Source organism: Leptodactylus fuscus, chromosome 10, assembly GCF_031893055.1.
Source record: "Leptodactylus fuscus isolate aLepFus1 chromosome 10, aLepFus1.hap2, whole genome shotgun sequence".
Classification (NCBI taxonomy): Eukaryota; Metazoa; Chordata; class Amphibia; order Anura; family Leptodactylidae; genus Leptodactylus; species Leptodactylus fuscus.
In genome coordinates, this window is record NC_134274.1 from 35,127,105 (window position 1) to 35,150,372 (window position 23,268).

Here is a 23,268-nt window from a genome sequence, read left to right on the forward strand (position 1 = left end):
AACACCAAGGGGTTAAACTCTTTGAATATTGGATGCGTTTAACCCCTTGGTGTTCGGCTGATTACACGCATTCCTATGCCGGCGAGGTATTCGATCGAATACTATTCGCTCAACACTATTCCCTACCCCTGATATAGGTGATGAAGGAGTCATCAGTTTCCCCCCTTTCAAGGTTCTATAAGATACCCGGATCAAAAACTTTATATGTTTCTAATTTCTGTGATACATAAACAAGAAAATGGCTGGCTGTTTGTAGAACTAGCTGACTCCTGAAGTTACACTAGCTAGTAGCCTCATGTGCAGATGCCACTTGCCTTTAACAATTGCTAAGTCGCCAGTTACTAGATAAGATGTGAAGAACACAAAATTATATCGCTCATCTAAAAGCATTAGGAATGTACGTTATCCAATCGTATTTCTTGGTGGTTCCGCCCTGCCAAAAAGGGTATAAATAAAGGGGCAGCCCACGGCTTCTGGGGAATGCTGAGGAGTTCTGCACCTACTTGTTGGGCTCCATTATTCCCCCGTGACCTGCCCCCCTGTGTGACAGACCATCTGTCCAAGTCTGCCATTACAATAGGTGAATATAATTTTTTTTTTTTTTTAATTAAGTCAATTAGAAGTTGGGGGGAGGGGTTTAGTTTAGGGATTGATTTTCAGTTTATGCTGGACAACCCCTTTAATGGTGTATAATTGATATAGTAGCCCTCAGTGACTGCAGAACATGCTGCAATAAGCGAAATCAAATATGCTACATGTGAATATGGCTTTAAAAATGGTGTTTCTGCATTAGTTTCCATGAGAGGTGTTTTCCTTCTTTGGGAATTAAGGAAGGCTGGATGTCCCCCCACCTACAGTGGATTATTACCCGCCATTGCTTTCTCAGTACTTGCTCCATTAGGCCAGAGCTGAGGTGAGTAGCCTGAGGTAGCCATTATACAGGGGATGGCTCTGTACACTGTATATTTGTAGCACCGCGGATGCTGAGTGGCTACTTCTGGGGTGAAAGCTTTTGTAACCTCACTGATGTTTTTTTTTAATTTGTGGGCAGTCAATGGTGAGTTTTGTTGTGAGACCTTACATTTCCCCTGTTCAGGACATCACAATACCGCCCCTGCAGCACATGGGGCCCCTCACACCGCCCCATAGTTCCTCCTGTCACACTCAGTATGTCACACAGCAGGCGCCCATCCCACTATCTCCAGTACTAGAGTAAGCCCCGCCCAGTCCGGTCATGTGACCTCTCTGCTAGACGCAAAGTTCTGGGGAAGTCTGTAGTCCAGGTGAGGTCTGGTCGGGCCGCACTACAAGTTCCAGCAACCACAGCGGCCTGGGTACATATACATATATATATATACACTATATACAGTGCTGAGAGGTCGGAGCTTGGGCCGATAATCATGTGATTGTTATGTCAGGGTAACGTGACTAGTTGTTTATTTCCCCTCTACAGTGTTCACAGTATGGAGAAGATATTTTTCTGTTTATAAGACGGACATTACCAGGCTCGGGGATGTATAATTAGTTTATTTGTATTTCAGTGTGTATATATATATATATATATATATATATAGATATATATATTACCACTTCCAGTTATAACTGCTTAATGTATGGCGAAGATTGACATGACTGAGAAGATTGCAAACCTCATGTGGGAGATAACCCACCTGCTGACCCCTGAGGTGAGGCATTCTGGGGATTATGTTACTAGTATTCTTATCTCTATTATCACTGTTATCTCTGTTACTCTTATCTCTATTGATATTACTGTTATAACTTTTATCTACTATTACTCTTCTCTCTATTATCACTGTTATTTTTATTACTACTATTATCTCTATTACTGTTATTTATTACTACTATTATTTACTCTTTCACTGTCACACTTATTTTTGTTACTTTTACTATCTCTTATCTTTGTAGCTATAACTACACTTATCTCTTTTACTAATCTGACAGAAGACATGAGTGTTTCTGAGACTATAGAGCATTACGTTTCTTAATGTCTTTCCTTGTAAGTAGGACCTTACAGTTGTGAAGAAGACTCCTAGTGAGTGCACCACCTACAGCGACTACCCCTCTGTGTCAGGAGAATGGGGCTACACTCAGAAGCCCATCACAGAGAGGCCTCCATCTCACTCATCGGTAAACAAGAGAAACCCTGAACAAGAGATCCTTGACCTTACCCACAAGATCATTGAGCTGCTGACTGGAGAGGTGAGCGCTGCCAGGACATTATATAGTAACACAAGGGATGATGTGTCTGGTGATGGCTGTACCATTGTGTTGTCAGGTTCCTATAAGGTGTCAGGATGTCTCCGTCTATTTCTCCATGGAGGAGTGGGAGTACATAGAAGGACACAAGGATATGTACAAGGATGTCATCTTGGTAGGCAAAGTCCAAGACATAAGTGGCTTAAAAGTGGATGAGAGCAAGACTGGCCTGACTAAAATTATTTTAAACCTCACCTTGGATGTCCTTGCCCAGCTAACTGGGGAGGTGAGCTGCTGGTTATAGATCATATATCTAAGTATCAGTTTAATGTCTCTACTATCTCCTGCCTTAGTAGCCTTAAATGGATTATCCAGCTTCCAAAAATTATCTGCAAATACATCCACAGCAGTGCTAAATACTCACTGCTCTCTTGTACGCCCTTTGCTTGGCTTTATTTTACTTGCTGCTCCTTATATCACTATTATTTGCATGCAGTTAATCTGTGGACAAACTACATTTCCTATATTGATCTGCCTGCTCTCATTCTCTGTTTGCAGCTCACAAGGTGTGTGTGTGTGGGGGGGATGTTAGTGAGTTTGCATACAAAATATTACAGCAGCATGTGACCTCCTACTCACTGCTATATAAATAAATTTTTTTTATTGTTTGTATATCATTAACATGTCTAGCCATCCTGGAATTTCCAGAACTCCAAGACTTTTCCTTCTTGATGCTGCAATTTCAATGTTGTGGAGTGTAAGTTTAATATGTGATTCTTAAAAACGCCTGATTTGCACTGCATACATTGATGGGGACGTCAGGACATGAGGAAAATCTCCCATGGACTACATTGCACAGTGTATAGATCATAAACTATAGTACAGGCCAAGCAAACGTCACACGATAAAACGTCATCTAACAAGCGATCACCTTTCTTCCCTCAGCAATATATGATATTAGAGAATGACAATAAAACTGTGACGTCAAGCAGCCACATGTGTCTACCAAGAGAAGAGAGGAGCAAATGGAGGTCCGGAACAAATCATCAGCCCCACTTATTGGTACCAGAGGGAAGCAATGAGCAGAAAATCCTAAAACTTACCAATAAGGTCATTGAACTGCTGACTGAAGAGGTGAGAAATTATGGGATACCATACAGTAAAACCAAGATATGATGGGGCAGATTCAGTAATACAAAATGCACCAGAATTCTGGCACAATTTGCATCACATTTTTTATTTGATTTAGAAACTTTTTGTGCCATAGCAGAAACGGAGGTGCAGATTAATGGTAAAAGTGGAGCCTGACAGAAAAGGGGGTAACCTAAGATGCCACATTGTGCGCTAGAAAGGGTGCCAAGACTTTTGAGGCATAAAGACAGCAAGTTGGTTGTGTAAACATAAATTATTAAGCATAAGCCATTATTATAAAATCTGGCATATTATAGAACATATATGCTTTGTAGTGTCTGAATGATGAGTCTATCATTGTGCTGTCAGGTTCCTGTAAGGTGTCAGGATGTCTCCATTTATTTCTCCATGGAGGAGTGGGAGTACATGGGAGAGCACAAGGATCTGTACAAGGACGTCATCATAGAGGATCACCAGACCCTTGCATCACCAGAGAAAAGCAAGTTTATACATTTTAACTTTTATTATGTCATAAAATTATGGTCATTTATGCATATATCAATTAACCACTTCCAGACCACCCGTTGAATATATTCGTCCGGAAGATGGCTGTCTTGTTCTGACAGGACATACCGGTACGTCCAAGCAGAACTCATCAGCTGCACAAAATCGTGCAGCTGCTGAAACTGGAAGCCAGTTGAAACTTCAGCCGGAGCTCCCAGAGAGAAGGCAGGGAAGTGTTTATGACGTATATGCCGATATATGCAAGCTTCCCATTGCAATCAATGGGCTCTGTTTTGAAGCGCCGCGCTTGGATACGTGTATACGTGTCTAAATGAGCGGCGCGCTTATGCCGTGTGAAGGGGCCCTAATTGGGGTGATGATGCGTCATTGGGCTTTTTTGACTTGAAATCTCATCACTGTTTTTTTGGGGTCTACTTCCAACACATTTTAGATGGCGCTAGTGAGTCAGGTCAGTGATTAAACAAGCAATATGACTAAAGTGAAATTCTTCTTTCTCCACCAGTTTTCCCTAAAAATGCTGCAACGGAAAGACCTAAAAAAACCAACGTGAGGAAAAAAAAGTTTCCATGCACAGCATGCGGGAAGTCTTTCAAACAGAACTCTAAACTTGTAAGACACCAGATGAGCCACACTGGGATAAAACCCTACACGTGCTCTGAATGCACAAAATCCTTCATTTCTAAGGCAGATCTTACTCGACATCAAATGGTCCACACGGGAGAGAAACCCTTCACTTGTTCAGAATGTGGTAAAATGTTTAGTCAGAAGTGGAATCTTTCTAAACACTGGAACGCTCACATCCAGGACAAGATCCATAAAAGTAATGGCACCGGCACTGCCGTTCGTACGCGTCAGCCGATCCGCAGAAGACGATATGCATTGACTTGCACTGAATGTGGAAAGCAGTTCCCAGATCAGTCCCATCTTGACATTCACCATAAGGTTCACACTGGAGAGAAGCCATACCTATGCAAGGAATGCGGGAAGTGTTTTGCTCATAAGTTTCACCTTTCCAGACATCTTAAAATCCACACAGGTGAAAGGCCATACTTGTGTCAGGAATGTGGGAAAGGATACATTTGTAACTCCGAACTTGCTGCACATATGAAAAGCCACGAAATCAAGACTTATTCCTGCACAGAGTGTGACCAGACCTTTACGTCGAAGAGATGCCTTATAACACATCACAGGGAACATACAGGAGAGGAGGTTTTTAGCTGCTCGGAGTGTTCCAAGACATTTTGTTCAAAGAGCGGCCTTGCAAAGCATCTTCGAGTTCACGTTGAGATCGCACTTTAACCTGCTCAGAGTGCTGTAAGTGCTTTAGTTCAAGGCACAACCTGAGGAGGCATCATAAAGTCCGTACACGTAGAGGCCTTTTTGTTTGGACAGGGCATGAAAGCTGTTTAATCTGCCTAATCACTAAAAAGAGAGACTTATTTTAAAAAAAGTCAACATGTCACAAGTGTCCTCTTTCACTTAAGACACTTGTCACCAGGGCTGCGGAGTCTCTAGGTCAAAGCACCAATTCCATCTTCTATATTTTACAATGGCCTGCCTCTGAGTCTGACTGCTGCTCCAACTCCTTTGACCATGACTATCAGCCATTTATCACCAGAAACAGTAAAGATCATATAATGCATGAAAAAAACAGACTGATTCCAAAGAAAGTAAATGTGTAACAAACTATATATCTAATTATACAATCTCAATAATTATAATATTCCATTTTAGCCTTTTTTGGACCAGGGGTCATTACTACCCTAATGCTCAGGCCACATTTTGCACTTTTGGTATGCACTGCTTTACACAGCAATAAATTTTTTAATGGCTTTGCATTTCTCATTTATTTCACCATTTTTTTTTCAGGTCACATAAGACTTGGAAAGAGGCTGCCTTATTTGTTAAATAAATTGAATAATTTTTATTTTTTTTGGTATTCTATAGTAGAAGAATCTTTCCATTCCAGGGCACTGGTATTCTACCTTATAATCTGGATAGGCCATGAATATTAGAAACCGAATCACCCCTTTAACAAAAGTGCAAACTATCTGTAATAGTTACATGACTAAAGAAATCATACTTGCAAACTCTCCCAAAATGTCTAGGAAGCTGCCGAAAAGAATTCTGACCTCACAGCCTCCCAGAAGAGTGGACAAGTGTCCAGGGGCAAGCAGCCATTTTATGTGTGACTTGGACACTTTGTACCAACGCATACCTCACAGCCATCCCGCATCTTGTCCCATTCAGCAGGAGGTTTGTCCCTGTATCTACTCATCTACGTTCAGAAGATGCAGATGAGTTAAATACGATGATGAAGCAGGAGCCGGCTGCAGACAGCGCTTACCTCACCACTGTGCCCCGCATGTTCTAGCCCCAGGAGCTGTAGATGTGATGTGATGTGATGACGTCACGTACATTGCACCTGCAGCTTCCTGAACACTCTGAGAAGAGACTGCAGAGAGAACAGCAGGGGAGTGAGAATGGGTAAGTATTAGTGGTTTTTATTATGTTAAACCTTGGGGGAAAATTAGAAGTTAGGCAGAGGCTCAGTGTTTAGCTTAACGTAGAAAGAGCCTTATCTCCTTGACTACACGGGGCTCCCTCTTGGGTAGTGGACACCTGATTCTCACACAACCTTGTTTGGCTATTAAACATGGAAGCTATGATCCCCCACCCATAGCTTGTGGCATGGGGTCACAATACAACACACTGGCATTTCACTTATGCTACAAATGGCAGGCTCAACTCAGAGAGCCATCTAGCACACAACTCTTAGGATGGGAATCCACCCCCTCAATACATGGTCACATGACAAAGGCATGCAATGTCACTACTTGTGACATCACCTGCTCCTTAGGCCTGCTGTGACTACTGGGGGCAATCAGCTTCTTCAGTAGACCTCCAGAAGAGACTCGGTAATTGCCACTAGAGCAGAAGAACATGGACGTGCGGGAGGACACAGGAGCATCAGGGACAGGTAAGTTGTTTTTTTTTTCGCATTATTTTCTCTGCCCCCAGCGGATTTAAACTTTTAACAGGGTCATCCACTTTGGTATCCCCATGATCGCACCAACCTGCAGAATAAGAAAAAAACCTTTAAGAAAATGACGCAATTGCATTTTTTCTAATTCCACCCCGTAAAGGTATTAAATATATGGAAAAAAATGATATAAACTTGGTATCACTGTGACTGCGCCAGCCTGCTGGATGGTCATTTTATATTAACCCTTTAATGAAGCACATACTTTCCTCCATTTTATCCTGGCTGATGTGCCCAGTTCTTTTTCCTGCCTTTGAGTCAGGCCATATAAAAGGCACCTAAAAAGAAAACAACAAAAAAAGGAGTTGTAAGGAGCATGCGCGCTGGCGAAGAGCGGCATCGCGGCCATTTTGGAATAGGGCAAAGTCCGATTCTGCGTGTCCTGATCGCCTAGGAGACCAGTTACGTGTTTGATAGCGAATCACGTGGCGTGCTAGGAGCGGAAGTTGTAGTTGATGACCCCGAGCAGCGCTACTAAGCAGTGAAATTAGTTCCGGGGTGAGTGTGGCTGCTCAGTGAGTGCTCAGTGTATTGTGTTATCTGTGTGGTTCTGCTCGGAGTGTCCTTATAAATCGTCCATTACGTCCTGTTTCCTCCTAGTATACGGTGCGGCCCCTCCTGCTGCTCCCTGCATGTTGTGTCATCTGCCATATGTGTAATTGCATGTCTAGTAGTGATTGACTGACACCTGATAAGGCCAATGAGATGTGACCATTGTGCTGAGGGGGCTCCATACACTCTTTACCCATCAGTGTTGTCATAGGGCCATGTATGTGACTCAGAATGATGAGTTTTATTACTAAGTTAATGATGTCTTGAATGAGATTCTGTCTTCCTAATTACATCATGGAAGATAGACTTGCACATTCTCAGTCAGCGCCCTCTATTGGTGTGCATGCTTGAGGCACTGGCATCCTTATTACATCATGGAAGTCAGATTTGCATATTCGGTACTATTCCGTTATCGGGCCAGCAGAGCTTATCAGCACCAGCATCGGGACAGCAGCAGTCAGCATTTCAGCATTGGGAATGACATCTGAGGACTGACTGCTGGCCCGATGCTTGTGCCCAGCTCTCCTTCCATCTGCCCGTACCCCTCTCTGGCCCAGCTCTCCTTCCATCTGCCCCTCTCCCCGCCACGTGACTAGGCTTGACCGACATTACTAGTCGCCGGGACGCTGCAGGAAGTTTGTCCCTCTGGGTCACCATAGCTCCCCGCCGTTACTATGGTCAGCGCATCCCTGAATCTCCGCCGCCACTTTCAGGACCCTTTATTGAGCCCCGGTGTGTGCTATTTTTTTCCTTCCGGTCTCCGTTCTCTGTGCCGGCCATGGCTTCCAGTGCGAGCGTCTTTCTTTCCTCCTGAACGCTAATGGCCAGAATGAGAGCGCCGAGGTGAGGCCTAGTCGAGTGGCAGGGAGAGGGGGTACGGGGCAGATGTAAGAAGAGCTGGGGGGCAGCACTGGGAGGATGGATGGGGGCATTGATGTACTGGTTACTAGAGACAGGGCGCCAGCATCGGGCCAGCAGTCAGTCCTTGGGGCGGGCCAGAGAGGGGTACAGGGCAGATGGAAGGAGAGCTGGGCACAAGCATCGGTCCAGCAGTCAGTCCTCAGATGTCATTCCCGATGCTGAAATGCTGACTGCTGCTGTCCCAATGCTGGTGCTGGTAAGCTCTGCTGGCCCGATAACGGAATAGTACCGCATATTCTTCCCATGTTCCTATTGTCTGTGATTTGAGACAAACTGGGCAGAAAAAATGGCCGAAATAAGGGGTTAATAGCAGATCTAATCTTAAGGTTGGGTCCCAGTGACCGACTAAAATCACCAGACGAAAAAGTGCGGAAAGTCCAATTTGTTCATCTGGGGGTTTCAGTATATAAGAATGGACACCCAAGAGATCCCATTGTAGTCAGCGGGATCCTGCAGGCAGCATTGGTGTCCGCTGTTCTTGTCACATTTTGAAAACCATAACTTTATTGTCTGTACACGTAGCATTAGAAGGACCTGTTTTTTGTGGGATGAGTAATATCATTCAAGGTGTCAGATTGGTTGGGGTCCAATGCCTGGACCGTGTCCTAATCACATATTTCAGCCGCTGGAAGCCAAATACTAGGAACACGGCCGGAAGCAGCTCTTCTCCTATTCAAGTGAATGGACACCCTGCACACTGTGTACAGCTCATGATCTGTACAGTGTAGTGTTGGTATCTGGAATTTCAACTCCATTCGCAGTCACTTGAAACGGAACAGGACTGCTTTCAGGTCCCAGACTCCAACCGATCTGATACTTTTGACACCCCCACACAGTATAATGTGCTGCACTTGCCCCCCACATAAACAGTTTAATGATCTCCAGCAGCCTGAATGATGGAGCAGTATGCAGTACGTCTTCCTGCTTCACTATGAAGACACAGATAAGCGTGGACATCGACATGTGGCTTCATGTTCTGCGTTTCTGCTTTTTACTTAAGTATGGCGGGGCTAGTTGCTTGTTTACATAAAATAAACAACTTTCTATTTTATATGATGCTGGATTCACACCTGTGTATGGGTTTCCATTCAGAGGTTACTTGCGGAAACCCACGGACCCTATTGACTATAATGAAGTCAGCCAGGTTTCTGCCTGTAAAGGGCAAAAAATACGGAGAGAAAAGCGATGAAGTGTTTGTTGTTTTTCTTTTTAACGGGTCTGAGGACAGAAACCCCAAACGGAGTGTCATGGCTGAAGGAATAAACAGCTTCTTAAACCTTTGCCCACTACATGACAACTCCAGTAATTGAGTACTAAAGACCCCCTGCTGAATGCTCACCGCCTCATACATACAGTGGGTGCAGTCAGTTAACTAAAATTGCCATAAACATGTCTAGCATAAATTTATTTAGCATCCAACCTATTGTTCGTTAGCATATTGGGTGGGTGAAGTAATGGCGCCAAATGCAGGGGAACCGATGTTGGGGTCCTATCAAAAATGAACTTCTCTCCAGTCAGGGGCAAGAACATAGTCTCTGTTTTTAAGTGGGTCTTTTTTATTAACTTAAATTAAATTTTGCTTTTATTTCCCTACAGTCCAGACACATCTATGTTAAAGTCTTCTAGTCTCTCTGAGCGACCCCTTAAGGAAGGGCATGGGCCAAACCAGAATTTTCATGAGCATATATAACCTCATTAAGGACATTGTCTACCTTCTGATTGGAGAGGTGAGGAAATGTAAGAATTTTATTACATCGATTTTTACTTTATTAATAAGGAATCAGTTTAATTCAATTTTTTTCCATACATAGGATTACACAGTAGTGAAGACGCCCATCAGCCTTCCTCTTGTGTCAGGAGGATGGAGCAGGAGCCAGAGCCCCATCATGGATCCTCCATCATCCCCAATGAAACCTGAAAGGAGCAATGATGAGAAGATTCTCCTGGACCTGACCCACAAGATCATTGAGCTGCTGACTGGAGAGGTGAGCGCGGCTGGGAAGGCTGAGACATAAAGGAGTGCAGGATAGCACTCGACTCCTATGACTCAAAAAAATACAGGTGCACGTTCACTAGGGAACTGAGCAACTCCCAAAATTAGCAATGTCCAAAAGAAGTGTATCTATGGAAAGTATTTATTAATAATTCGATGTAAAATGCAACATTTCCAGAACACGTCCCTTCATCAGGCTGGAAAAGTTACCAAAAAAAAGAGAAAGGAAGAGGGAAAGAGTACAAAAAAACCCTTAAGTAGCCATACAATGTGTTTATTCAGCTATTGTGTTACAATATAAGGGTGATAAATATATTTCGATGTTATGTATCTTGCTTCATTCTAACACTGGAGGTAACCACCAAAGAGATGGATGTGTGTATATATCTATATATATATATATATATATATATAAAGAGAGAGAGAGAGAGTGTGTGTGAAGGTATAACAATATGCTTCATAAGTATGGTAAATTTTAGGAAATATAAATATGTATTGAAAGGAAATAGGAAATCTAATAATACATAATTATTACATTATTAATCTATAGCAGTTGAAGCAATATATGGAACAATCCTCATATATGGAGGAAAGCTTTCATATAATACCATAGGTCGAGAGAAGTATAATATGATAGTAGGATGTCATATAGTAGCCGGGGAAGAACCTACAAATAAGGAATCAATAAGACTGAATGTAATGATGTCAAAATCACTTAGAAATCTAAATAAGAGCACTATAGAAGTAGGTAATCAATACCAGCGTATGGGAAAAATACGGATTAAAAAAATGGTATACAGAGAGACATGTCGCACCAAATGTGGGGGAACACACATTTGGGTATATACTGGAGGAATAGATGACTAATAATAACATATTTGCTACAAGGGATGATGTGTCTGGTGATGACTGTACCATTGTGTTGTCAGGTTCCTATAAGGTGTCAGGATGTCTGCGTCTATTTCTCCATGGAGGAGTGGGAGTACATAGAAGGACACAAGGATCTGTACGAGGAGGTCAGCATGGAAGACCACCAGAACCTCACATCACCAGGTGGGAGAAATCTCTGACTGGAACCATTTATTTCTGGAGGTTGCAATAGCAGGTCATTGTGAGGAGACATCACTGGAGCAATTGTCAGGGTTACATAGATTCCTCCATCATCTGATTCAGTCAGAGAGTGTTGTTTTTTGGGGGGTTTTTGCTACAGATGGCTCCAATAAGTGTAAAATATCAGAGAGGATTCCAAAGCATCTCCAGTTTTTTCCAGAGGAAAATTACAATGTTCCCTGGGACCATCCGGTATTTAGAGTCGAGGTGTTACCAGATACATCATGTGCTGTAGACAATGCCGAGGCAGAATTTAGAATATTCTTAAAACTGTCTCTTTTATTTATATAGCATTGTTCAAAAGTTTTAGGGAGGTTTGAAAAATTCTGCAGAATAAGGCTGATTTCAGAAATGGAAGGGTTAATTTATTTATTTTGTGAAGTAGCAAAATTAAGTGAATTTAGAAAAGAGAAAACCCCACCGATATTCAGTATATTTGTATCTAATGTTCTTCTTTAGCAGATGTCCTTAGACAGGATTGCCTGTAGACTCTTGCACCTAGTCATGTATTTTACACTAAAGTCTTCTCTTTATCACTTTTTTTAGGTTCCTACAGTTCAGAATTTTCCCACCTGACTTTTTCTGAGAGTCTGTTCCACAAGACAGTGGGCTCTTTCCTTACCAATCCTCCAAAACTGGCACGGTACAGGGAGCTGATGACTGAAAGCGTCCTTAACCTGTCCCTGGAGATCATCTACCTGCTCACCAGACAGGTGAGGGATTGTAGCCAAAGCCAAGAGATTAGACCTTACATCCATGTCCAAATCTCTCTTACCATAATATTAGTATTTACCTGTTTGGCTGCAGTAACCTCTGACTTACTGATCTAATGTAATACAGGGAGAATCACGGGAAATAGGCCTCGAATATTCTGTAATAACTCTCTCTAGGACGAAGCAATCTGAAGAAAACAAAGTGCAATGTGTTCCTTGGTACATAGAGATTTGTATAAGCCGCATGCCCCCGCATTGGACCCATGAGGTAGACACTGGACAGCTGTCATCTGGATACATAACCTGTACCCCTTCACTCGTCTCCTCATCACAATGGTGTGGTACAGTATTGAGCAGCGGGTGCAAACCTATTGGATCCCAAATTCATTAAGCAGTGTCAGATGTCATGAATTACCCTCAAGGAATGTATTTAGAAGATGGTATGGAAACTGGAAACTACTGCATCATTGATCTCTTCTCATGGCGGATGCCGTCCATAAATGTTGCAGGCCTTACAGCGTCATCTGGAGCAATCGCCTATGAAATCTCTGAGATTCCAATCCCAGGAGATCAGAAGTTCGTATTCAATATGTCACAGAGCTGCAAAAAGAGCAAAATTACGTATGTATCGCATCACCGTGCAAGATCTCAAATCTCGTTGGAAGCTCCAAGGAGCACATTGTGCATGGTTTTGGGCAGATGGCTTTGACTTTGTGAGTGTTATTACAGAATATTCGGGATGAGTAAATCTCTTAGTATTACAAGTTCTGGATGTGGGTGTCATGTTTGGTTCACTTGTGTGTATAGTCTGATGTTACGACTGACAAGATCTTTAATAACACGAGGACACGACTGACATGGCGAGAGACTCTGGGAATGTTTATGATGGTAAAACACTGTCTCACCATTCACAGGATTACACCTTAGTGAAGACATCACACGAGTATTTGGGCACCAACAACTCTCCCTGTATGTCAGGAAGATGGAGCCAGATTCAGAACCGCATCATTGAACCATCATTGATACCTGATAATACTGAGAAGATCCTGGGCCTGACCCATAAGATCATAGAGCTGCTGAGCGGAGAGGTGAGCGCTGCTGGGAGTACTGGGGTATTAGACAGTAACACAAGGGATGACGTGTCTGGTGATGACTGTATCATTGTGTTGTCAGGTTCCTATAAGGTGTCAGGATGTCTCCGTCTATTTCTCCATGGAGGAGTGGGAGTACATAGAAGGACACAAGGATCTGTACAAGGACGTCATGATGGAGGATCAGCAGCCCCTTACATCATCAGGTAAGTTGTGACAATCTATGAATGTAATTTGCTGTGCCTAATGTGCACCACACAACTCCCTTTATTACAATTATATTTATTTTTATGGCTCCAAAATAGACTTCATTGCTAGTGAAGAAAGCTCAAGAAAGGAGGTGTCCAGGTTTAAAAATTCTTATAGCGTATACACAGGATAGGCTATAAATACCTGATCGTAAGGGGCTGACACCTGGTACCCAGACCGATCAGCTGTATGGAGCCGTTTCGGACGCCCGTCTGATGCACAATACAGGGCTGGATGCAGAAAGCTCGGTCTGGCACCTTCACCACAGCTTGGCTTCTACTGACTTCAGTGAACACTGAGCTGCAGATGAAGGTGCCCGGCTGCGATACAGTCAATAAAGCTTTCTACATCCAGCCCTGTATTGTGTACGTAAAAAAAAAAATTAAAACTAAACAATCACTTTAATGGTGTATTTAGATACCATTATTGTATATAAAGTATTTGCTGACTTTGTTTATTCCACAGATGGATCCAGTAAAATAAATTCACCAGAGATGTATTCCCAGAACGGGCCGGAGGAAAATCGCCTTGTCTCACAGGACGAACAGGTAGGTTGAGGGGGGCATCATACATTTTATAGGATCTCTAAAAGAGCTGCTCTGAGCTGCTATTTTTGCCTATTTTATTTGATTTTATTTTGGGTGGTTTGACTAAGGCCCGATTCACATCAGCATTTGGGTTTCCATTCAGGGAGTGTGCTTGGGGACCCCCTCCCCCAAACAGAAACCTATACACATTGAAAAGCGGTTACCTAAGAAACCACACACACCCCATAGACTATAATGGGCCTCGACCTAAGGCTAAGGCTTCTTGTTGCAGAAAAGTTGCTTTTTTGGTTGCAGTTTTTTGAGCATAAGGTAGGAATGGATAGAGCAGAAGGTTGTTGCATAAATTCTTCCTAGATATTTCCCACGACAAAAAAACAACATTTCTGCAATGTGGAGCCTTGGCCTAAAGGGGTTTTCTGATCCAAAAATATGAATGACCTGGCACAGGGATACATTGGATACATTTTCCTATTTTTTGATTCAGGTAGAAGATTCCATCGATCTAAAGGTTGAAATTATAGATGAAGAAGAAGAGCCATATACTAGGTGTGACCAGGAGTCTACAGAGGAGGAATTTCCTACAGGTGGGCAGTATCTATTGTGGTCCGATCTTAGACCCCGCCTCCTCACAGACAAGCCTCCGGCAGAACCAGCGTTGATTGGCCAAATGCTGTACACTGGCCAATCAACGCTGGTCAATGCATTCCTTTGACAAAAAAGTCAGCTCCCTCGTAACAGCAAGCTGCCAGCTCTCCCGACTAGTAAGGGCGAGCCTGCTGCAGAACCAGTGTTGATTTGCCGTAGGCTCGTCTTTGCTAGTCGGGAGAGCTGGCAGCTTGCGGTTATAAGGGAGCTTACTTTTTATCAGCGCAAGTGCAAGCGCTGTGCAGTTAAAGCGCACGGACCCCATAGACTATAATGAGATCCGTGCGTTTTAACTGCACAGCGCTCCACCTAAACACTCTCCTCCTGCTACTTGTGGACTTGGTGACTCTCCTTTAGTCGAATAGTGGTTTCCCCTGAAACGAGCATTTTTTCCCATAGACTATAATGGGATTCGATATTTGATCGAGTAGTCGAATATTGAGGATCTGCTCGAAACAAATATCGAATCTCGAATATTTCACTGTTCGCTCATCTCTAATTATAAGAAGTTATACATCAAGGTTCATGATGGAAGACAGGCCTGTGTAAGTGGGACTGGTCCACTTGGCAGTATGGAAGGTTTTATAGCAATACATTTCTATCAGGGCTCAGTAGTTTATATTTGTTATGTGAATGTGTTGATAATTATATAAAAATTCTGAATATATGTATATTATATTGTAACAATGTTGTCTCTTTTACATCCTCACAGTTGACCACAGCTCGTTGTTAGAGGGACAACTACTTTTATCTGCAGATTGCCAACATGAAGGTAATGTTGTCCAGCATTTTGCAGAAGGAGCGCCTAGTGCCCCTCATCTCCCCCCAGGACCTCTCGGTGCTCATCTGTTCTCTGAGCCTTGTTATCAAGAGGAGATTTCACCTAATAATTCGGCTAATATTACACAAAGTGCTGCAAATAGAAGTTTTAAACTTTTTTCATGTTTTGAATGCGGAAAGTGTTTTACCCAGAAGTCAAATCTTTTCCGCCATGAGAGGACGCACACAGGAGCGAAGCCATTTTCATGCGATAAGTGCAGCAGATCTTTTACTCAGAAGTCACATCTTGTAGAACATCAGGTATTTCACACCGGGGAGAAGCCGTTTTCGTGTTCCATATGTGGTAAATGTTTTACACACAGGGCCATTCTCTATAGACACCGGAGAATTCACACAGGGGAAAGGCCGTTTACCTGCGGCGAATGTGGAAAATCCTTTTCATATAAATCCTATCTGGTAGAACATCAGAGGTTTCACCTGCGGGAGAAGCCATACTCCTGCTCAGAATGTGGGAAATCTTTTGTCAAGAAATCGGTCCTTGGTAAACATCTGAGACTTCACTCTGAGCACAATCAGTTTATGTGTCCAGAATGTGGAACATGTTTTTCCAAGAAATCCCAGTTTATTAAACATCAGAGAATTCACACAGGAGAGAAACCATATCTGTGCTTAGAGTGCGGGAAAGGGTTTGCCAAGAAGTCCGTTCTGGTCGACCATCAGAGAACTCACACGGGAGAAAGGCCCTATCCGTGTCTGGAGTGTGGGAAATGTTTTTCGAAGAAATCAGGTCTTGTGAAACATCATCGGACTCACACGGGGGAGAAACCTTTCCCATGTCCAGAGTGCGGGAAATGTTTTTCACAGAAATCAGGTCTGGTTAAACATCACAAAATTCACATGATGGAGAAAGCAGTTTCATGTTTGGAATGCGAAAACGGTACATGTACCAACCCTGAGAGTCATGAAGGGGTTAACAAAGAGGCGAGACCATTTTCATGTCCGGAATGTGGGAAAGGGTTTACTCAGAAATCGTATCTCGTAAAACATCAGAAAATTCACACAGGGGAGAAACCGTTCTCATGTTCAGAATGTGAAAAGCGTTTTATGCTAAAAGATCACCTGGAGCGACATCAGAGAATTCACACAGGGGAGAAGCCATTCGCATGTTCAGAATGTGGAAAGTCGTTTACACAGAAAAAATCTCTAGTCGAACATCACAAAACTCACACGGGCGAGAAACCATTCTCATGTTCAGAGTGTGGGAAATGTTTTACACGGAAATGTCAGCTGGAAATCCACCAGAGAAGCCACACGGGGGAGAAGCCATTTTTATGTTCCGAATGTGGAAAATTTTTTATACAAAAATCTGATCTTGTCAGACATCAGAAAATTCACCCAGGAAGTAATTCATCAAATATCGGGACTGGTGGAGGTCATCAGAGAAATGACAGAGATGAGCGACCATTTTTGTGTTTAGAATGTGGCAAATGTTTTACCCAAAAGTCGTATCTTGTCAAGCATCAAAAATTTCATACGGGGGAAAAGCCCTTCTCTTGTGTAGAATGTGGGAAGTGTTTTACCATGAAATCAGGTCTTGTCGAACATCAGAAGATTCACACGGGTGTGAAACCGTTCTCGTGTCCTGAATGTGGGAAATGTTTTACACGTAAATCTCAGCTTGAGATGCATCAAAGAACTCACACAGGAGAGAAGCCATTCTCATGTTCAGAGTGTGGGAAATGTTTTATCCAGAGATCAGATCTTATCAGACATCACAGAATTCACACATCTTCTCTTGTCCCTAAAGTCCCCAGTGTTTCTATCTTGGATGGATTTACCATTGATCCACTACACTCCCAAATTATAATGACATAAAGCAAATGGTTAACATGCTGTAAGGATATATGTACACATGGATATATCTGCAGATCGGCAGTCTGTTCTATGACTGTATAAACCTTCATACATGGTGTCCTATCTGTATTTCTGCTGCTAATAATAATAATAATCCCATAATGGCTGCAGCACATTTTAACCCTCTGAGGCAGGGGTATGTACCATCCATTATTATTACTACTATTACTACAGGTATGTACCATCCATTACTATTACTACAGGTATGTGCCATCCATTATTATTACTACTGGTTTATTCACATGTAATTCTGTCCGGTGTAACTGTAAAATAGTAAACCAGTAGCTTAGAAAAATGTAAGCACAGTGATGAAAGCTGCTTTCTGTGTATGACTAACATCTCATCTTCAACAACACACTCAGCTAGTCAGAAGTAGGTAGACTCTCCTAACACTCACTGTGAGGAGCTGCAGAGGCTGTAAAGAGAGACCATCTCCTCCCCCTCAACTCCCCGTGTTCCTGGTTTGATCTTGTTGGTTTCTAAAGTTGGACTTTCCCTAGTAACAGAGAGTGAACAGCAAAGTAGGATAATAAGGAGGGAGACACCTAGTGGCAGGAACTTTAGGTAGAAAATGGCAACCGTTGTAAATAAAGTACGCTATATTTTGGTCCAGAATCACGTGATTTATTGAATGAGACTAAGTTGTCTGGAAAGTTACCGACCGTTTAATAGTGACTCAGCTTTCTCTATCCAAATGTATGACAAGAATATTGGTCTTATTGCTCCGAGCATCTAATTAATGGTCGGATCTCACTTCTTAACCCTTTAAGGACGCAGGGTAGTTTGGGCCTTAAAACTCAGACCCTGTTTTTCAAATATGACGTCTTTTACTTTCTGTGAGGCTTCATAATGCATTTACCTATCCAGGTCATTCCAAGATTGTTTTTTTGTGACATTTTGTACGTTATGTTGGTGGTAAACTTTCATCGTTGTACTTTGCTTTTGTTTATTAAAAAAGGACAAAATACTGAAAATTTGATAAAATTATCAATTTTGAAAGTTTCTGTTATTCTATTATTATCAGATTATCAGATAATATTATATAGGAACTTAATTAACCCTTTAGGTGTTCCACAGGAATTAATGCAAAATGGAGGTGAAACTTCCAAAAGTCACTTTTTTATGCACATTTTCCATTTCAAACCAGATTTTCCAGTAACAAAGAAGGGGTTAACAGCAAAACCTAACCTAATATTTATAAAAAAAATTTTTTAAAGAAATCAAATACACTGAGCCCTGCCGTCTCACGTAATCCCCGGGGGGTCGGTGTACTCGGGGTCTGGGGAACATAGTATTCAGGAACCAAAGTCTAAATGGGGCCACTTTGCCCTAGGCTTTGTACAGTACTTTCACAGTAGTGTCACGCCTTTCAATGGTCTCAAGTGCAGGGGGTCTAGGGCGTCTTCTCAGGGGCCCCTCATCATCATCATGACTTGATGAAGATGATGATAAAAAAAAGTGCGGCACCATAAGAAAATTCGCTGTCAGAGGGGAGAAAAGGCTTAAAGGAGCGCTGGGATATTGTGATGTGAAATGTAGGCGGGCTCACGGTATATAGAGGTGTGCTCACAGTATATAGAGGTGTGTTCACGGTATATAGAGGTGTGCTCATGGTATATGTGATAGATTTAAAGGGTTAACTAGTAGCAAGCAGATAAGTAACATCAGGGAATCAGCGACACCCCCTATAAGATCCCCAAATCCAGAGCAAAGACACAGACTTACAGGCAATAGACATTTATTTGGGGACATATTGGGCCGACTTTCAAATCAAGGAAATGAACATTTCAGGTCAGTACATTTCCCACTTTCTGTCCATTCTGCAGCATCACCTATTAGCAGGGATTTATCACCAGTGTGTACAGGGACCAAAGTCTTAGAAGCAGTTTTGAGGACTTGTTTACTAAAGGCTGAACCCTTAGAAGATAATGGAGGCGGGAACCGCGAGGGCCTGTGCACTGGAGAGGGGTCGGATGGACAACTACAGCGGGATCCTATATGGTCTGGGGTTACACTGCCATGCTGAGCTCTACTGATTCGGGGTCCAAAATGTGGGCATTGGCCCAAGGAAGTGCTTGTAAGAAGGTTAGCAGGCCAAGACCCTGATGGGAAAGGGAATGGAAGGCTGTTCTCTTCCTGACGCTTCTGTAAAGTCTCCGATCTTGTCCTCGGACGGCCCTTCATCTGTAGTGTATCTATGACAGACCCCGGATAGAAAGAGATGGGATTGTGGTGGTAGATCAGGAGTCTGTGGGTTTGTACGGAGATGATCCTGAAGGACTTGCTGGGATGAGCTCGGGGTTTCCAGACATTCCTTATGTCCTGAGGACTGCAGCCAACCCTCTGTCACTATGGGATAACCTGTAATGTAAGGATAGAAAATGGAGGCCCATGTCAGTGCTGGGCCAAGGGGAGGAAATGTACACTAACCCCAGGACATATACACAGGAACATACAGAAATGTCACATGATTAGGTCAAAGGTTACAAATGTCATTACAAAAGATGTAAAATCACTTAACCCCTTCCTGATATCCACGGTAATAGTGCGGCCGATTAGGAGCGGAGTGCCGCCATAGCCGAGGGGTCTCTGCTGTATTATACAGGATAGACCTGGCACTAATGTCCGCCATCAGCTTGGACTGAGGTGAAGGCCGTAACGGGAAAAAAATTAAAGTGCCGACCCGCTGTATTTTAGCTGTTTCACCTCTGATAAAGAAAATAAAATACGATCAAATCCATAGACATTCCCCAAACTGGTAGAACTAAAATGTACACCCGGCCCCGAAAAAAAAGACGCCCTGTATTATCCCAGACATGGAAGTATAAAAAAAGTCACAGGTCTCAAAATATGGAGAATTAAAAAAAAAAAAAATTTTGTATAGCTTATATTTTCTTTCACCACTGGAAGTCCTCAGAGGCCATTATAACATACCTGTGCTAGGAATGCTTGTAGTAACACTGAACGGCCACAAGGTGTCCTCAGTCCTTTATTCTTCAGACGCCAATGATTTCCCTTCTCCAGAGGAACCGCAATGTAATAAACTGCAAGAAGTCAGCAGGAATATTGGGGAGGGGGAGTCACTGTCCATAATAGTGTCACTGACTGTATTCAGGCCTATAGGCTCCCAACAGTCTGTATAATAGTCTGTATAGTAATCTGTAACACATAGGGACTTATACACACACGTTACATTGACTTCTTTTCCGTCTTGGTGCCATTGGTGAGAATTCAGTATCTGGAGGTCCGGCCAGAGGACTCACATCCTGACTACCCTGCAGAAACACAGAGGAGGAGGGGATAAGGCCGCACAGGCAGATATTCGCTGCTATAATTGTCGGGGGGCAAGCCCTGTATATGAGCCTCAGATCTCGGGGCCCTGATATTGGGCAGCTTCATATTGAGTCCACAGTAGAAGGCTGAGCTGTATAGCTGGAGGTATAACCAGCGGGTGATACCCTGTATGGACAAAAGGGAGCAGGTGCAAAGGTGGACTACAAAAATGGTGGAGGGTCCCAGAGCAGGAATAACTTGAGGGCCCGTCATATCCTCTGACATTACCTTGTTACATATCATTGAAAAGCTCCTTTGTCAGTCTGTGCCCCAATGGAATTGCAATTGTAGGATTTATTTTTTTTAAAGAGATAATAAAAAATTAAGAACATCAACAAAAATTTCAGAATAGATAATAAAGGCCGAATCTTAGGAACCGGAGCCCCCTACCGCAGGCACTGTCACGTCCCCCTTGGGCGCAGGGAGGAGCTGGAGCCCCCTACCACAGGCCCTGTTGCCCTACCTCTGGTCCCCCTTGGGCCCAGGGAGGAGCCAGAGCCCCCTACTGTAGGCCCCGTCGCTTCCCCCTTGGGCCCAGGGAGGAGCCGGAGCTTCCTACCACAGGCCCCGTCGCGTCCCCCTTGGGCCCAGGGAGGAGCCGGAGCCCCCTACTGTAGGCCCCGTCGCGTCCCCCTTGGGCCCAGGGAGGAGCCGGAGCCCCCTACCACAGGCCCCGTCGCTTCCCCCTTGGGCCCAGGGAGGTGCCGGAGCCCCCTACCACAGGCCCCGTCGCGTCCCCCTTGGGCCCAGGGAGGAGCCCCCTACCGCAGACCCCGTCGCGTTCCCCTTGGGCCCAGGGAGGAGCCGGAGCCTCCTACCACAGGCCCCGTCGCGTCCCCCTTGGGCCCAGGGAGGAGCTGGAGCCCCCTACCGCAGGCCCTGTTGTCCTACCACAGGCCCCGTCGCGTCCCCCTTGGGCCCAGGGAGGAGCCGGAGCCTCCTATCACAGGCCCCGTCGAGTCCCCCTTGGGCCCAGGGAGGAGCCGGAGCCTCCTACCACAGGCCCCGTCGCTTCCCCCTTGGGCCCAGGGAGGAGCCGGAGCCTCCTACCACAGGCCCCGTCGCGTCCCCCTTGGGCCCAGGGAGGAGCCGGAGCCCCCTACCGTAGGCCCTGTCACCCTACCTCTAGCCCCGTCGCGTCCCCCTTGGGCCCAGGGAGGAGCCGGAGCCCCCTACCACAGGACCCATCGCGTCCCCCTTGGGCCCAGGGAAAAGCTGGAGCCTCCTACCACAGGCCCCGTCGCGTCCCCCTTGGGCCCAAGGAGGAGCCGGAGCCCCCTACCGTAGGCCCCGTCACCCTACCTCTAGCCCCGTCGCGTCCCCTTTGGGCCCAGGGAGGAGCCGGAGCCCCCTACCGCAGACCCCGTCGCGTTCCCCTTGGGCCCAGGGAGGAGCTGGAGCCTCCTACCACAGGCCCCGTCGCGTCCCCCTTGGGCCCACACAGGCCCCGTCGCGTCCCCCTTGGGCCCAGGGAGGAGACGGAGCCCCCTACCGCAGGCCCCGTCACATCCAAGCACGTTCATTACAATATAGTAAAATATTATGCAGTCTTATTGGTGCACATAAGAATATACTGGAATGTGAATTAGATGCCATAAGATACAAAACAATATATATAAGACATATAATGTACAACAATATATAGTGTAAGAAATGGGCACATTCCATGAGCAGTGTGTACATTATAGGAGGGGGGATATATGCTATACTAGGATTCTATTATATGGCATGTTGTATGGCTGGAGGACTTCTATATTAGGGTCAGTTCACACACAGTTTTTTTGCGAGAATTTTGATGCTGAATCTGCCTCAAAATCAGCCTCCAAAAAAAACCTCCCTATTGGGAGGCTTTTTTCCAAGCCTGTTTTTGAGGCGGATTTAGCGTTAAAATCCTCGCCAAAAAACTGTGTGTGAACTGACCCTAGGATAGTAACAGTAACCACAGACAGGACACAGACAAGGCTTTTCTTATCTTTTCATGTAAGGTCAGCGCTCGCTGGATCCGGGATGAAGCCAATTCTAGGTCACGGCCTTGTAAGTGTGCCAGGTTGGAGAATGTCTGCAGGTCCTCAAGAAGATCCGAGCGGTCACTCTCTGACGTCTTCTACATCTGGTTACCTAGAGAGGTAATTGCTGAGAATTAGTCCCTCCTATAGGCCATACACAGCAGAGGGGTCACCATGACCTTATATCACAAATGGACGATATAGAATGGAGACAACATGGCCCCTACATAAAGGATCCCCATGTGAGAAGATAATGTCAGTGAGGGTCCGGGCACGAGGGGGCCCCCGCCTCATACTGTAGTCTGAGATTTCTCCTGCCCAGCTCTACTGACTACAATGGAAAAGATGAAGGATGATGGAGGAAGAGCGGGAAGGAGAGCGACAAGTGGAGACGACATCACCAGTGCTTAGGCTCTGTTCACATTACGTCTGAGGCTGCAGTATGACTTACTGGTCTATAAATACTGCATGCAACAGTCGGCCTCACACACGTATAT

At 44.4% G+C, this 23,268-nt stretch overlaps 1 protein-coding gene across 2 annotated transcripts in view; it reads left to right on the plus strand.

Annotated features, from left to right (window-relative positions):
- Positions 1-1,241: 1,241 nt before the first annotated feature.
- LOC142183033 (uncharacterized) overlaps positions 1,242-23,268 on the plus strand; it is a 124,122-nt gene continuing 102,095 nt past the window's right edge. Inside the window, exons 1-9 of one of the 2 annotated variants that reach the window (XM_075257923.1) lie at positions 9,995-10,116; positions 10,201-10,374; positions 11,312-11,435; positions 12,039-12,205; positions 13,120-13,293; positions 13,379-13,502; positions 14,011-14,093; positions 14,578-14,677; positions 15,451-18,209. In XM_075257923.1, coding sequence (XP_075114024.1) covers positions 10,045-10,116; positions 10,201-10,374; positions 11,312-11,435; positions 12,039-12,205; positions 13,120-13,293; positions 13,379-13,502; positions 14,011-14,093; positions 14,578-14,677; positions 15,451-17,393 — 2,961 coding nt within the window. In that variant the 5' untranslated portion in view covers positions 9,995-10,044 and the 3' untranslated portion in view covers positions 17,394-18,209. Of the gene's footprint in view, positions 1,686-2,025; positions 2,221-2,296; positions 2,504-3,162; positions 3,352-9,994; positions 10,117-10,200; positions 10,375-11,311; positions 11,436-12,038; positions 12,206-13,119; positions 13,294-13,378; positions 13,503-14,010; positions 14,094-14,577; positions 14,678-15,450; positions 18,210-23,268 lie in introns of those variants that run through there. The other variant, XM_075257922.1, reaches the window with a different exon arrangement.